General features: G+C 40.8%; 1 protein-coding gene across 1 annotated transcript in view; it reads right to left on the bottom strand.

Moving 5' to 3' along the window:
* TINAG (tubulointerstitial nephritis antigen) overlaps window positions 1-12,308 on the bottom strand; it is a 75,899-nt gene that overhangs the window by 13,098 nt on the left and 50,493 nt on the right. Inside the window, exons 5-8 of the mRNA XM_072142266.1 lie at window positions 9,798-9,921; window positions 7,717-7,867; window positions 4,618-4,801; window positions 843-888 (exon numbers count right to left, since the gene is read on the bottom strand). Of these exons, the coding sequence (XP_071998367.1) occupies window positions 843-888; window positions 4,618-4,801; window positions 7,717-7,867; window positions 9,798-9,921 (505 nt within the window). The remainder of the gene's footprint in view (window positions 1-842; window positions 889-4,617; window positions 4,802-7,716; window positions 7,868-9,797; window positions 9,922-12,308) is intronic.

Raw genomic sequence — 12,308 nt, forward strand, 5'->3', positions numbered from 1 at the left:
TACTGCCCCTCATAATTAATTATTTCCTATGTCTCCCCTCATAATTAATTATTTCCTATACTGCCCCTCACCATTAATCATTTTCTATACTGCCCCTCACCATTAATCATTTTCTTACTGCCCCTAATCGTTAATTACTTCCTATACTGCCCCTCATAACTAACTATTGGCCCCCGGCCACCACAATCTTTTTACTGCCCTTTTTAATAAAAAAATTAAAACCCTGTACTCACCTAAGCCTCCCGCGGTGCGTTTTCTAATTTTTTGTCGCATCCGGGCAGGAAAGGGTGTGTGGCCGCATGATGACGTCATCGCGCGGCCGCGCATCCAAGTTCAAAGAGCGATGTGCGCCGGGGAGGCTCCTGCCCGACTGTCGAAGGCCGCGTGGGCCTGGCAAGCGTCGGGGCCGGATCAAAACGGTCTGTGGGCCGTAGTTTGGGGAACCCTGGTGTATACTGTCCTCAGAAAGATCTGTGATGATGTCATGGCTTTATCACTCCCTCCAAAAATCATATGACATCCGCACATAGCATGTTCCATCCCCTGGCCCCTCCACCAGCAGCCCTGACTGCAAATAAAGCAATTTAAAACACAAACACTGTAAATGATAAAAATAGGCGGGGAATAAAAAGCCCCCGTTCGGTACAGGTCTGGTTTTCACCAAAAGAACTACATGAACAACTGGATATTAACAACAAAATACTTGAGGAATACCTAGAGTTCCACAATTCTAACTAAAGTAATTTTGCAGATAAAAGCAAAAAAGGAAGCATGGGGGCCTAATTCTTATTCTAGGATTAAGCAACATACTGTAGGATTACAAAACTATGAGGACACTATACCTTGCACTGGTCCATTTTCCATTATTTCTTTCATTATCTCTCTTTCCTGTATGAGAGGAGAAATCTTGGTAAGGGTACGCCTTAGTTTCATCTTCAAAGTTTCAATAAAGTTTCATTGAAAACCAGCTGAACAGTATGAATTATGTGGTATGGATAGCTTACATGTGTTACTGGCTGGTTAGCTGTCTATTGTTTTAATATCTCGAAACTACTAAATGAAAATTGTGAGACTATCCTTTCAGAATAATTTCTAGCTAACTATGCTCTATGTCACTCTGAATCACATTATGCAACACTTTAAAAATGTATTTTTTAAACAAGTCATATTATTATTTAAGTAAAGCATATTTTACAAAACGTATTGAAATTAAGCCGGCAAGAAATGAAGCAGGCATTTTAGATATATATACGAGGGTGGTTCAATAAGTACCTCTGTTAGAAATGAAGACACCATTTTTTCAACATAGTCCCTTTTAGAAAGATACAATTCTCCCATTTTATTAAACACTCCAAAAATAGGATTTGTCGAACTCTACAAAATACTTCCTTGTTTGAGCAAATTTTTTTTCCTGCAAGCCATTTCTTCATGTTGCAGGAAGCCAGATCGGGTGAATACGGGGGGTGCGGCAGCAATTCATGCAGTTTGGCGGCGACAACTCCGGATGAATGTTTTGGTGTGATATTGTGGTGAAACATCACCTTCTTTTTCGCCAAATGCGACCATGTCTCCTTCAATTTTATGTTGAAGTGGTCCATTAACTCACTGTAGTATTGTTCAGTGATCGTTCTTCCTTTTTCTAAAAAAATCCATGAAGATGAAGACGCCATTCACATCCCAAAAAATCCAGCTAATGGGACCTTCTTTGGAGCAGATTCACTGGGAGAAATCCATTGTTTTGATTGTTGCTTAGTTTCTGTTGTGTAATGATGAATTGCCATTCAGGTCGACACACCTAAGGCCTCTTCTACTTCACGCACTTTCGTTCGGTGATCAGCAAGTATCATGTTGTGGACTTTTTGAATGATTTCCTTGGTAACCACGTCTGCCGGGCGTCCTGGTCAGTCCTCATCAAAAATGGATGTTCGCCCACGTTTAAATTCCTTGAACCAATATCTGACTATGGTCTTAGATGGCAAAGTGTCCCCATAAACAGCATCCAATTTTGCTTTTATCTCCTCTCATTTTTTCTCCTCCAAAAATAAAAAGCGAATTACCGAACGATACTGCTCTTTTTCCATCTTAGCGAAAATCACGAAAAACGTCTTGCTCAAATGGCTGCCAAATCCAAACTAACCAATCCATAATTCTGCAATGTGTTTTGCTGTTGTTTGATAGATGGCAGCACACAATGATAACACCAACTTCCCTGAGGAACGCCCTCTGCCGTCAATCACGCTACTTATTGAACCGCCCTCGTATAACCGCAGCAGATGGGACCTGGAATAGAATGGCCTGCCTGCACGCCGGATGACAGATATATCAGAAGAGCCAAAGCATGCATGGGACAGGGTTACAATCATGTGCTGGCGCACATTTTGTCAGAATTTTAGATTACCCTGCATAATGCTTAAGTAAATTTATATTAAAGATCATTTTACATGAGCCCATTATAGGTATAATAATTGGGATATGCAACTCATATATAGATGTGTCAGCAATTTATTCCATCTTTATTATGCTATCATTGTCTGTCAATGACAAAGTCTTCTGTACTTGGAACATTTTTCTGCTAAAAAATGCTGTATGTGGGGATAAATGTTTCATTCATCTCCATAAAGCAGTGATAAATGCCTAATCATTACTCACTCTTTACCCTATCCAAAAGAATGTAGGTCGAAATATCTGGGGCACGGGCTTCGGTTCTTTTGGTTGGAGTCCCAGATGTCTTCAGTTTTCTCCACTATCATCTCTATTTTCATCCTCTAGATCAGCGGTGGAGAACCTATGGCACTCCATGCCCTTTCTGCGGGCACCCGGGCAATCACCCCAGCACACCAGACAGGACTCAAAGAATTTTCCTGCAGTTTCAAGCAACTTAAAAGATGCTGCTTTCAGTCATATTTTAAAGTGATAGCTACTTGGCTACTTGGGACTATAGAAATAGGGAGAATGTGTAGACAGGGCCTAATTATCTTTGGAGGACCTCCTACTGGCCCCATGATTCTTTGTGTACAGAGGGGCACTGGAAATGATGCAAATTTTCCTTCCTTGTTTCTACTGTGTTGCTGTGCTCATGAGGCCAGTATGATTGAAGGTTGTTGAAGAACAGAGAGCAATAAGTTACTGCTATAATTTTTGGTGGGCACCTCGCGATAGAGGGGGGTTTGGGGTCACAGTTTGGGCGCTCAGTCGCTAAAAGATTCGCCATCGCTGCTCTAGATGCATATTGAGATGATTACTGTAGTTGAGCTGGGTGCCTTCAGCATTCTTCTCCACTACTAAGCCCACAACAGTACTGTGGAGTAGTGAGCTGTGCAGGAGGTGATAGCATTGTGTCTCCTGTTTCAAGCAGCTCACTACAGCAGCCTGGAGCAGGAGACACTTTGTAGTGAGGTCACAGCAACTCTTTTTGCAGACGGGGAAGAGGACAATCACGAGCTAAGGGGGTGAATATCAGTGTTTTTTTTATTATACAGTATATGCATTGGATTTGGGGGCATTACTGTGTGTTTGGGGCTATTAGTGAGTGGATAGCTATTAGTGAATGTGGGGGCCTATTAAAAAAAGTGGGGGCTATTAGTGAGGGTGAAGTGGTTGTTACTGAATATGAGGGATTATAAGTCAGTATTGAGGGGCTATCAGGGGTAATATGGGTGTTTGGGGCTATAAGTGAAAGTGGGAGCAATAAGTGAGTGTGGAGGCTAATAGTGAGTTTCAGGAGCTAATAATAAGATTCAGTGTCCAATACTGAGAGTGAGCCCTCTTACTAAATGTGGAGGCTATAAGAGCGTGTGAGGGGGTCATTACTGAGTGTGATGGGGCTATTAAAAAATGTGGGGGCTATTAATGAATGTGGGGGCTGTTAGTGAATGTGTTATTACTGAGTGTCGGGGCTATTACTAATTAAGTAACTAAATAAGTGAATCTGAGGAAGCTATTATTGAATGTGCAAGGGCTATTATTGAATGTGAGGGGGCTATTACTGAATGTGGAGGGATATTACTGAATGTGGGGGGATATAACTGAGTACAGTGGGACATTAATGAGTGTGGTAAGGTTCTTACTGAGTGTGTGGGGGCCTATTAGTAAGAGTGGGTGGCTAATATTGAGTTTCAGGACTAATACTGAGTATGGGGGCTATTACTGAATATGGGGGCCTATAATAAAATCTGGGTGCTATTTGTGAATGTGAGAGGCTATTAGTGAGTGTTGGGGTTATAACTGAGAACATGTCAGGCATTACTAAGTATAAGGGCCGTTAGAGAGGGGTCTGATGTAAAGCATCTTTGGGGCCGTAATTGGGGTTTACTTGTAAAATGAGTAAAAAGGAGTATATTGCAAAGAGTTTGTACCACAACTCGGACTTTGTAAATGTAGAACATAGAATGTGGAGTATATTGGTGTGCCGGGGGAGATTATAAAGTGAGGTTATGTACAGAGGTGGATAAAACATATAATTCGGAATTCATTTGGGCCCCTACCCTAGATCTTTTTTCACCCTAACAAAGCCCCTGGTGTACTTAAATGATTGTTGATTAATTTGCATAGTATGTTATATACCACAAAATTAAAAAAAAATCTAGCTGAATAACTTGTAAAGTGATACTGACTTACAGTTGAGGGTATTCTGTAAGGGGGGCTGCATTGGTACAGGTAGTTGGAATCTTCTAGCCGGTTTGGACATGGCTTTGTTGCATGGCTTTTCCCATGTTTATCAGTTATACTTGAGATGTTGCAAATGTTGTATCTATTAGTATAATCATTCATCTCATAGGGAGAACATTGATGAGATACCAGCCTGGAGAAGATGCAAAATAAATATTAAAAGCATTGATATTGTTATGGAAAAATATGTTACATGAATGCATAATGGTTTACCATCTCCTATCAAGGGTTTTTCTCATGCAGTGTATATTACAAACTAATGTTTTTATATGATCTGATTCTATTTTAGCATTAAGAATGTTTGTTTCTATGAAAATAAAATTAAAACAAATACAGGATAGAATAAAATGACTAAACTTTGATGAAAATGTATCACATTCATCTCTGTAAGGTAAGCTATATGTCAGGATCAGAGGTAGTGGATCCTCTGTACCACTGCGGACGATGATGTAAGCCGACACCTGGGTCTAAGTGGTACCCGGTATTCACCAGAGCCAGCCGCAAAGCAGGTTAGCCTTGTTGTGGCGTGGTACCACCAGGTCGTTCCACAGGTGCTACTTTTCCACAGTGGCGACCAGGCCGTAGTGCAGAATCGTAAGGCAAATTCGTGGTCAGGAACAGGCAGGAAGTCAAGACAGGAAGCACTGGATCAGAGACTGGACGTAGCAATAGGTCAGGACAGGCAGGACGGGATCAGAGTCGGGAACAGAATTGAGGTCACAACAGGAAATCAGGATAATCGCAGAGGGCTTGGAATATAGCATTCTGTTTGGCATGGAAGCACAAAGATCCAGCAGGGGTGACAGGAAGAGGCAGGACATTTATAGGAGTCAGATGGCCAGCACACAATTAGCGGTGCACTAGCCCTTTAAATATCAGACGTCCACCTCAGGCGCGCCCTAGGAACCTAAAGCAGAGAGCAAGTGTTGAAGGGATTTCAAACACTGGCACAAGTGACTAGTGAAGCTGCAATTTATGCAGCCAGAACCCCACCTCCAGAACCTGATTGGAGCTGGGCACTTCTGGGAATTAACCCCTCATGGTGCAGAATAATCAAGCACAAATGCAGACCATGCAGAGGTACCACAACTCCCAGCAGTCCAGAACACAACCCCTAAACAGCGCAAGGTCTTAGCAGCCGCTGCCCAGAGCGCGCGCCAGAGACCGCTGATAGCGGATGAGAGGTGGAGTCTGCGTGGAGGTCAGAGAACGCTGCTAGCACCACCAGAAGCATCGGAGGAAGGACCAGAAGTCCCAGCATTCCCCCCTGCGAACCTAACACCGAGACTGAATACAGGAAGGAGAACAATAGTGAGAACAGGAATAACGGGTAACAACAGGGCAGGTCCACAAAGCACTCACTATTAAATAAACACAAACAAAGGGTAACAGACAGGAAAATGGTGAGAGAATACAAGACAATATACAAATTTCACAGAATCTCTCACCACAGTCAAAAAAAAACAAGCTACTAGAAAGTATAGATATTAGTCAATGTCAGTCCTAACACTTGCATGTTCATCAGTTGCCTTTCTTTATTCTTGAATATGTATCTAGGCTGGGTCAAAAGATCAAAATATCATAAAGATAACATTTATTGTGAAGATTATGTATTTTTATAACAGTTTTATACAGTATGTGGTTGTGTATTGTAAAATATTCTTCCCCCAGCGTCTATATAATTGAGAAAACAAGTGGAGCTTCATAAATATGCTGTAATGTCTGCAATTGTTTCTTATTATAGGTATATACTGTAGAAGTTCCTTATCATCTTGGTGTGAGATCACACAGATGTGCCGCTCTCAACATTATAGCTTGTTATAAAAGATAAATGTCCAAAAAATAATGTTACTACCTTTGTTTTTTGTGCTTTTAGCTGAAGGCTTCCTGATCATCACAGGAGTGTAATATCTATTGAATGTAGCACCTATTATGTACATTGCCTGAGTCTAGAAATTACACTCAGTGGGAATCTTCTAGCATATATTTATGGAATGAGGATTCATGTAGCTAGTCTTTTAACTGGCTCTGAAGCTCTTTCTTGGTTTATTTGAAAGGGGCATAAGAAGTTGATGCCAGTCAGTTATGTGCCAATTGTTAGCTACTATATGAGGCCTGTCATAGGCTGCAGCATTCATCTAGTAAGAAACATGCAATGGAATTTAAACTTATGGGAACTTATAACAGAAAAAAAGAGAAATGAATACAGGCGGTCCCCTATTTAAGAACACTCGACTTACACACGACCCCTAGTTACAAACGGACCACTGGATATTGGTAATTTATTGTACTTTAGTCCTAGACTACAATAAATATCTATAACAGTTATTAAAGGCGTCTGTAATGAAGCTTTATTGTTAATCTTGATTCTTATGACAACCCAAAATTTTTAAAATCCAATTGTCACAGAGACCAAAAAAGTTCTGACTGGGATTACAATGATAAAATATACAGTTCCGACTTACATACAAATTCAACTTAAGAACAAACCTACAGACCCTATCTTGTTTGTAACCCGGGGACTGCCTGTACACGTTTTATGCACAATAGTAGCAATTATTAAAACAATCACATTCTTCGATAAAACAATATAAAATGTTTAAACAAGCACTGTATTTTAGTCAATCTCCAAGTGATACTCCTTTCTGCTCTAAAAGAGGTAACATTTGTTAAATTACATGACTTCCTACCATAGTGATCATGGAATCTTAATTTCTTACAGACCTACTGTAACAGTCATGCTCACAGACTATTATTCAGGTAAAGGCCTAGAATAGAATAGAGCAGGACGCAAAAGCCGTAAAATCAAATGAAATAATGGACATGGCCACTAGCCATATAGATCTATGCTTGAAATATAACAGGGGATGGAATTTAAATGTAAAATGCAAAAAAATCTGATATAGTTCATAGAGCTAGAGGTTTATTGGTTTAAAGTTTAGTTACACTTTCAAGAATAGATTTTAATTTAGTGTGTAGTCTACAGCACCACCAATATAATGTACTTTAGTTATGAGAAAAATCTAATTAAAAAACCCTAATATTTACCCACGTTTTCGCAGGAACCACCAAGCACCATCTACGTGGCCTCCTCTACATCCATTTTGGTTGTGAACATTACAAGAGATTAAATCCTGAGGAGACAGATTGGAAGTGTGACGACCTTCGGAATGTATTGCGACTCGATCAGCTGCAACACCTGGGATTCAGAAAATAAACGTAAAAAAATACGTATGTGTGCAAGGTGCCTAAAATGTAGTAAATCACTGTATTTCCCTTGCAGTAGTCTATGCAGCTAAAGTCTAAGGCTACATGCACACTGCTGTGTGCCCTCTGCACAGTAGTACGGCGGGCACGCGGCAGCGCGGGGAGAGGAGGACCAGGTGAGCGCCGCTCACCCCCGACCCTCTCCATAGGAACATATGGGCCACGGCGCGATAATACGGGAAAAGATAGGACATGCTACGGAGCGGTACGGTGCCGCACGTGTGCTGCACTGTACCGCTCCCGTACGATGCCGTCAGCCCATAGAAGTGTATGGGGGACGTATATCGGCCGTATATACGCCGGCCGTATATACATTCCCCATACATGTGTGTGATTGCAGCCTTAGGCTACATTCACATTGCCGTTGCATGCGGTGCCGCAGCACGGCTGGCACACGGCAGTGTAGGGGAGAGGAGGAGGGGAAATGTCCCACTCACCCCACCCCTCTCCATAGGAATATCTTGCCCCGTGCAACGTATTCTGGAGAAAGATAGGACACGTGTGTGGCACCGTACTGCTCATGTTGGGCGCCATGTGCCCATTGACATCTATGGGGGACATATATCGGCAGTATATATGTCAGCCCTATATACGTCCCCCATACGGCAGTGTGACGAAGGAATTCTCCAGTCCAAATAAGTACTTCAAATTACAAGAGTAACATTTATAATTTAAGTGATGTATGGTATCTAATCACTGAGCCACGTCAATAAATGGTGTATTTCGGCATCTAAGAGCAAAAATACTGGGTTTTTTTTTGGGTTGCACCTATAAGAGGGTTGTTCTTTTTCCTTGAAAAGTGAACATAATAAAGTACAGTGTACAAAACTGTACACTGTCAGACTATTTAGTTTTGTGTCAAACGTCAGGATTTTATTATTATATTTTACTGATAGTTTACACCATGGAAAGTTAACGTTAACAACAATTCTTAAAAAAAACATAAAAAGTTAATTCAATGGAATATATAATTATCACATCTTCCCATTAATATAGCCAGGACCTCATTTAAAGTGCACTGTTCTTACAAGAATATAATACAGACAAACTTAAAGAGGACCTGTCACCCAATTTATCGCAAAGCTGTCCGACGTATTCATGAGGGGGTGGGGTTGGGGCGTGGCTAGGGGCGGTGACTGCCGCCTAGCGCGCGGCAGTCACTGCCAGCCTATGGAGCTAGCGGGGAGGTCCGGGGAAGAGTCAGCGCCTCGGACCGCCCCCTCATGAATACATCGGACAGCTTTGCAAGCTGTCCGATGATTACACTGTACCCCGCCACAGTGTTAGATAGCGTTACCGGAGGTTTCCAGTAACGCTATCACTATAACACTGCAGCGTTTAGTAGGCAGCTCCTAGTGCCGAAAATTGAGGTGACAGGTCCTCTTTAAAGAACTTAAAGGACATCTAGCATCAGATTACCTATTACGTGCCTCCCTGTCCGTTTCCCTGGTGTCCCAAGCTTCATTTCTTATGTTTTGCATGGCGGAATTTCTGTAAAAAATAAGTTTATAAGATATGCAGATTAGCCTGTAATTCTCTGCAGAGCACCATCAGGCTCTACTGTAATATAATGCCGGCCGTCAGAATGTGGCAGGCACAGCCCCGGGGCGTGCATAAATTGTATTACGGTGGAGTCTGATGGTGCTCTGCAGAGCACCACAGGATAATTTGCATATCTTATAAAATAATTTTTTACAGAAATACGATCATGCAAAGATATAAGAAATGAAGCTTGGGACACACAGAGATGGGACAGGGAGGTATGTACTAGTCATCTACCATCAGGTAATCTGACAGTCCTTGAAATATGAAAACATTAATGTAAAAACATATAAATAAATAATAAATTATAGTTATATTACTTGCAGTAGAAAATGCCCATGATGCAGCACAATTCCTTTGATCCAAAGGTCTATGAATATAGTCAGGCCATTTGTAGGAAGCTATGAAAAACAGTGGAAATTCTTCATCTGGAGAAACACGATGCTAAACGTAAACAAAAAAATGATAAATGATAAAAAGAAAAAATCTGTATATGCTGGAAATGTATGTTATCTTGCAAATTTGCCTTGCCTTAATAGAGCGAAGTCACGATGTAAATAGTGTGTGCCCCAACAAAATTTAGAATGGTTTATACAGTTTTTTTGCATACAACAATAAAAATGTTACTGTGCAGAATACACACTGAATACACAATGCAGCATAAGAGTAGGGGTAGATTGCAGTACCAATAAACACAAAGTATTAGTAGTGCTGTGTAGTATCCATATATACAAGAATGTAATATTGTTCAGTATATGGAAGAGAGAATTGGTTGTTCTTTACAATGTCCTTAACCCCTTCACGCTCCGTGACGGATATATCCGCCATGGAGCTGTGAAGGTTGTATGAAGAAGGCTCACGGGCTGAGCCTTCTTCATCCAGAGATGGGCTTTGCTGTATATCGCAGCAAAGACCCATCGCTATCACCCGTGGTCGGTGCTTGCACTGATCGCGGGCGTTAACCTTTTCTTTGCCGCCGGCAAAGTCGCCGGCGGCACTTTAAATTTGCCGGCGCATGGGCGCCGCCATCTTACCTCCGATCGCCGCTCCCCCGAACGTCATCGGGGGGGCGGCGATCGGTTGCCATGGTAGCATCGGGTCTTCGTTTGACCCGAGGATACATGGCTTCTGCATATGCTTTACAATGAGCCTGTGGCTCATTGTAATGTATAGTGAGCAGAAATGCCATATACTGCGATACAGTAGTATTGCAGTATATGGCAGGAGTGATCAGACCATCTAGGGTTAATGTAACCTAGAGGGTCTAAGAAATAGTGCGGAAAAAAAGAAAAAAAAAAGTTTAAAAAATGTAAAAAAATAATAAAATATTAAAAGTTCAAATCAACCCCCTTTCCCTAGAACTGATATAAAATATAATAAATAGTAAAAATCACAGACACATTAGGTATTGCCGCGTCCCAAAATGCCGATCTATCAAAATATAAAAACGGTTATTGATGGCGGTGACCTCCGGAACTGCAAATGGCGCCCAAGTGTCCAAAACACGACTTTTACACCTTTTTAGATGACATAAAAAAAGTAATAAAAAATGATCAAAATGTCACACAGTCCTCAAAACAGTAGCAATGAGAACGTCGGCTCATTTCGCAAAAAATGACACCTCACACAACTCCATGCGCCAAAGTATGAAAAAGTTATTCGCGTCAGAAGATGGCAAAAAATTTTTTTTCTTTTTTGTACACATTCGTTTAATTTTTTAAAATGTATTAAAACGCAATAAAACCTGTATAAATTTGGTATCACCGCGATCGTACCAAACCAAAGAATAAAGTAGAGGTGTTATTTGGAGCGCAGAGTGAAAGTCGTAAAAACTGAGCCCACAAGAACATGATGCACATGCAGTTTTTTTCAATTTTTCCACATTTGGAATTTTTTTGCGGCTTCCTACTACATGGCATGGAATAATAAATAACATCATGGGAAAGTAAAATTTGTTATGCACAAAATAAGCCCTCACACAGCTCTATACACGGAAAAATGAAAAAGTTATGGATTTTTGAAGATGGAGAGCGAGAAATTAGCGAAAATACCCTGCGTCCTTAAATTAAAGGGGTGCTCGATCACATAGTAGTTAATATAGTTTGAATAATGAAAAATTATACTCATCTCCAATATATTTTCTGTATCAATTCCTCACAGTTTTCTAGATCTCTGCTTGCTGCCCCTCAATAGAAAGCTTCTATGTTTACTTTCAATGGACAGAAATCTGCCCATGGTCACACAGGTGCACAGCTTGTTATACTCTCTGTGAAATAACGAGCCATGCACCTTTGTGACCATGGTCATATTTTTGTCTGTTGGAAGTAAACATAGAAGCGTCCTATAGAATGACAGCAAGCAGAGATCTAGAAAACCGTGAGGAATGGATACAGAAAGTATATAGTAAGTATATAGGAAAATCTCACAATTTTTCATTATACAAAAGATAATGAAAAGATAAAGATACTTTGTCGTAGTGGGAATTAAACACAGGACTGGGAAAGTACTGTGCAGTGGTAATATGTGCAGAATATTAGTAGTAGTGTGCGATAACCAAATGTAAGGTATGAATGGTAGCACTGTGAATTGTCTGTATTTGCAGAACTATAAGGATCTTCCTTCTTAATTGTTCATAACAACCCATATTATAGAGTTATTACTGTGTAATTGATCCACTCTATGTTAACAGAAAAAAATGTTTCTTTCTGCTTTTATCAGACTTTTTTCTTGACATTTATTTGGAAAATGATAGCGAATCCATCTTGGTCCCTTGGAACAGACTGCAGCTCAAGAAAGATTGCAGAGACCTTGTGGTGAATATATTAAGACAA

Source organism: Engystomops pustulosus, chromosome 3, assembly GCF_040894005.1.
Source record: "Engystomops pustulosus chromosome 3, aEngPut4.maternal, whole genome shotgun sequence".
Lineage (NCBI taxonomy): Eukaryota > Metazoa > Chordata > Amphibia > Anura > Leptodactylidae > Engystomops > Engystomops pustulosus.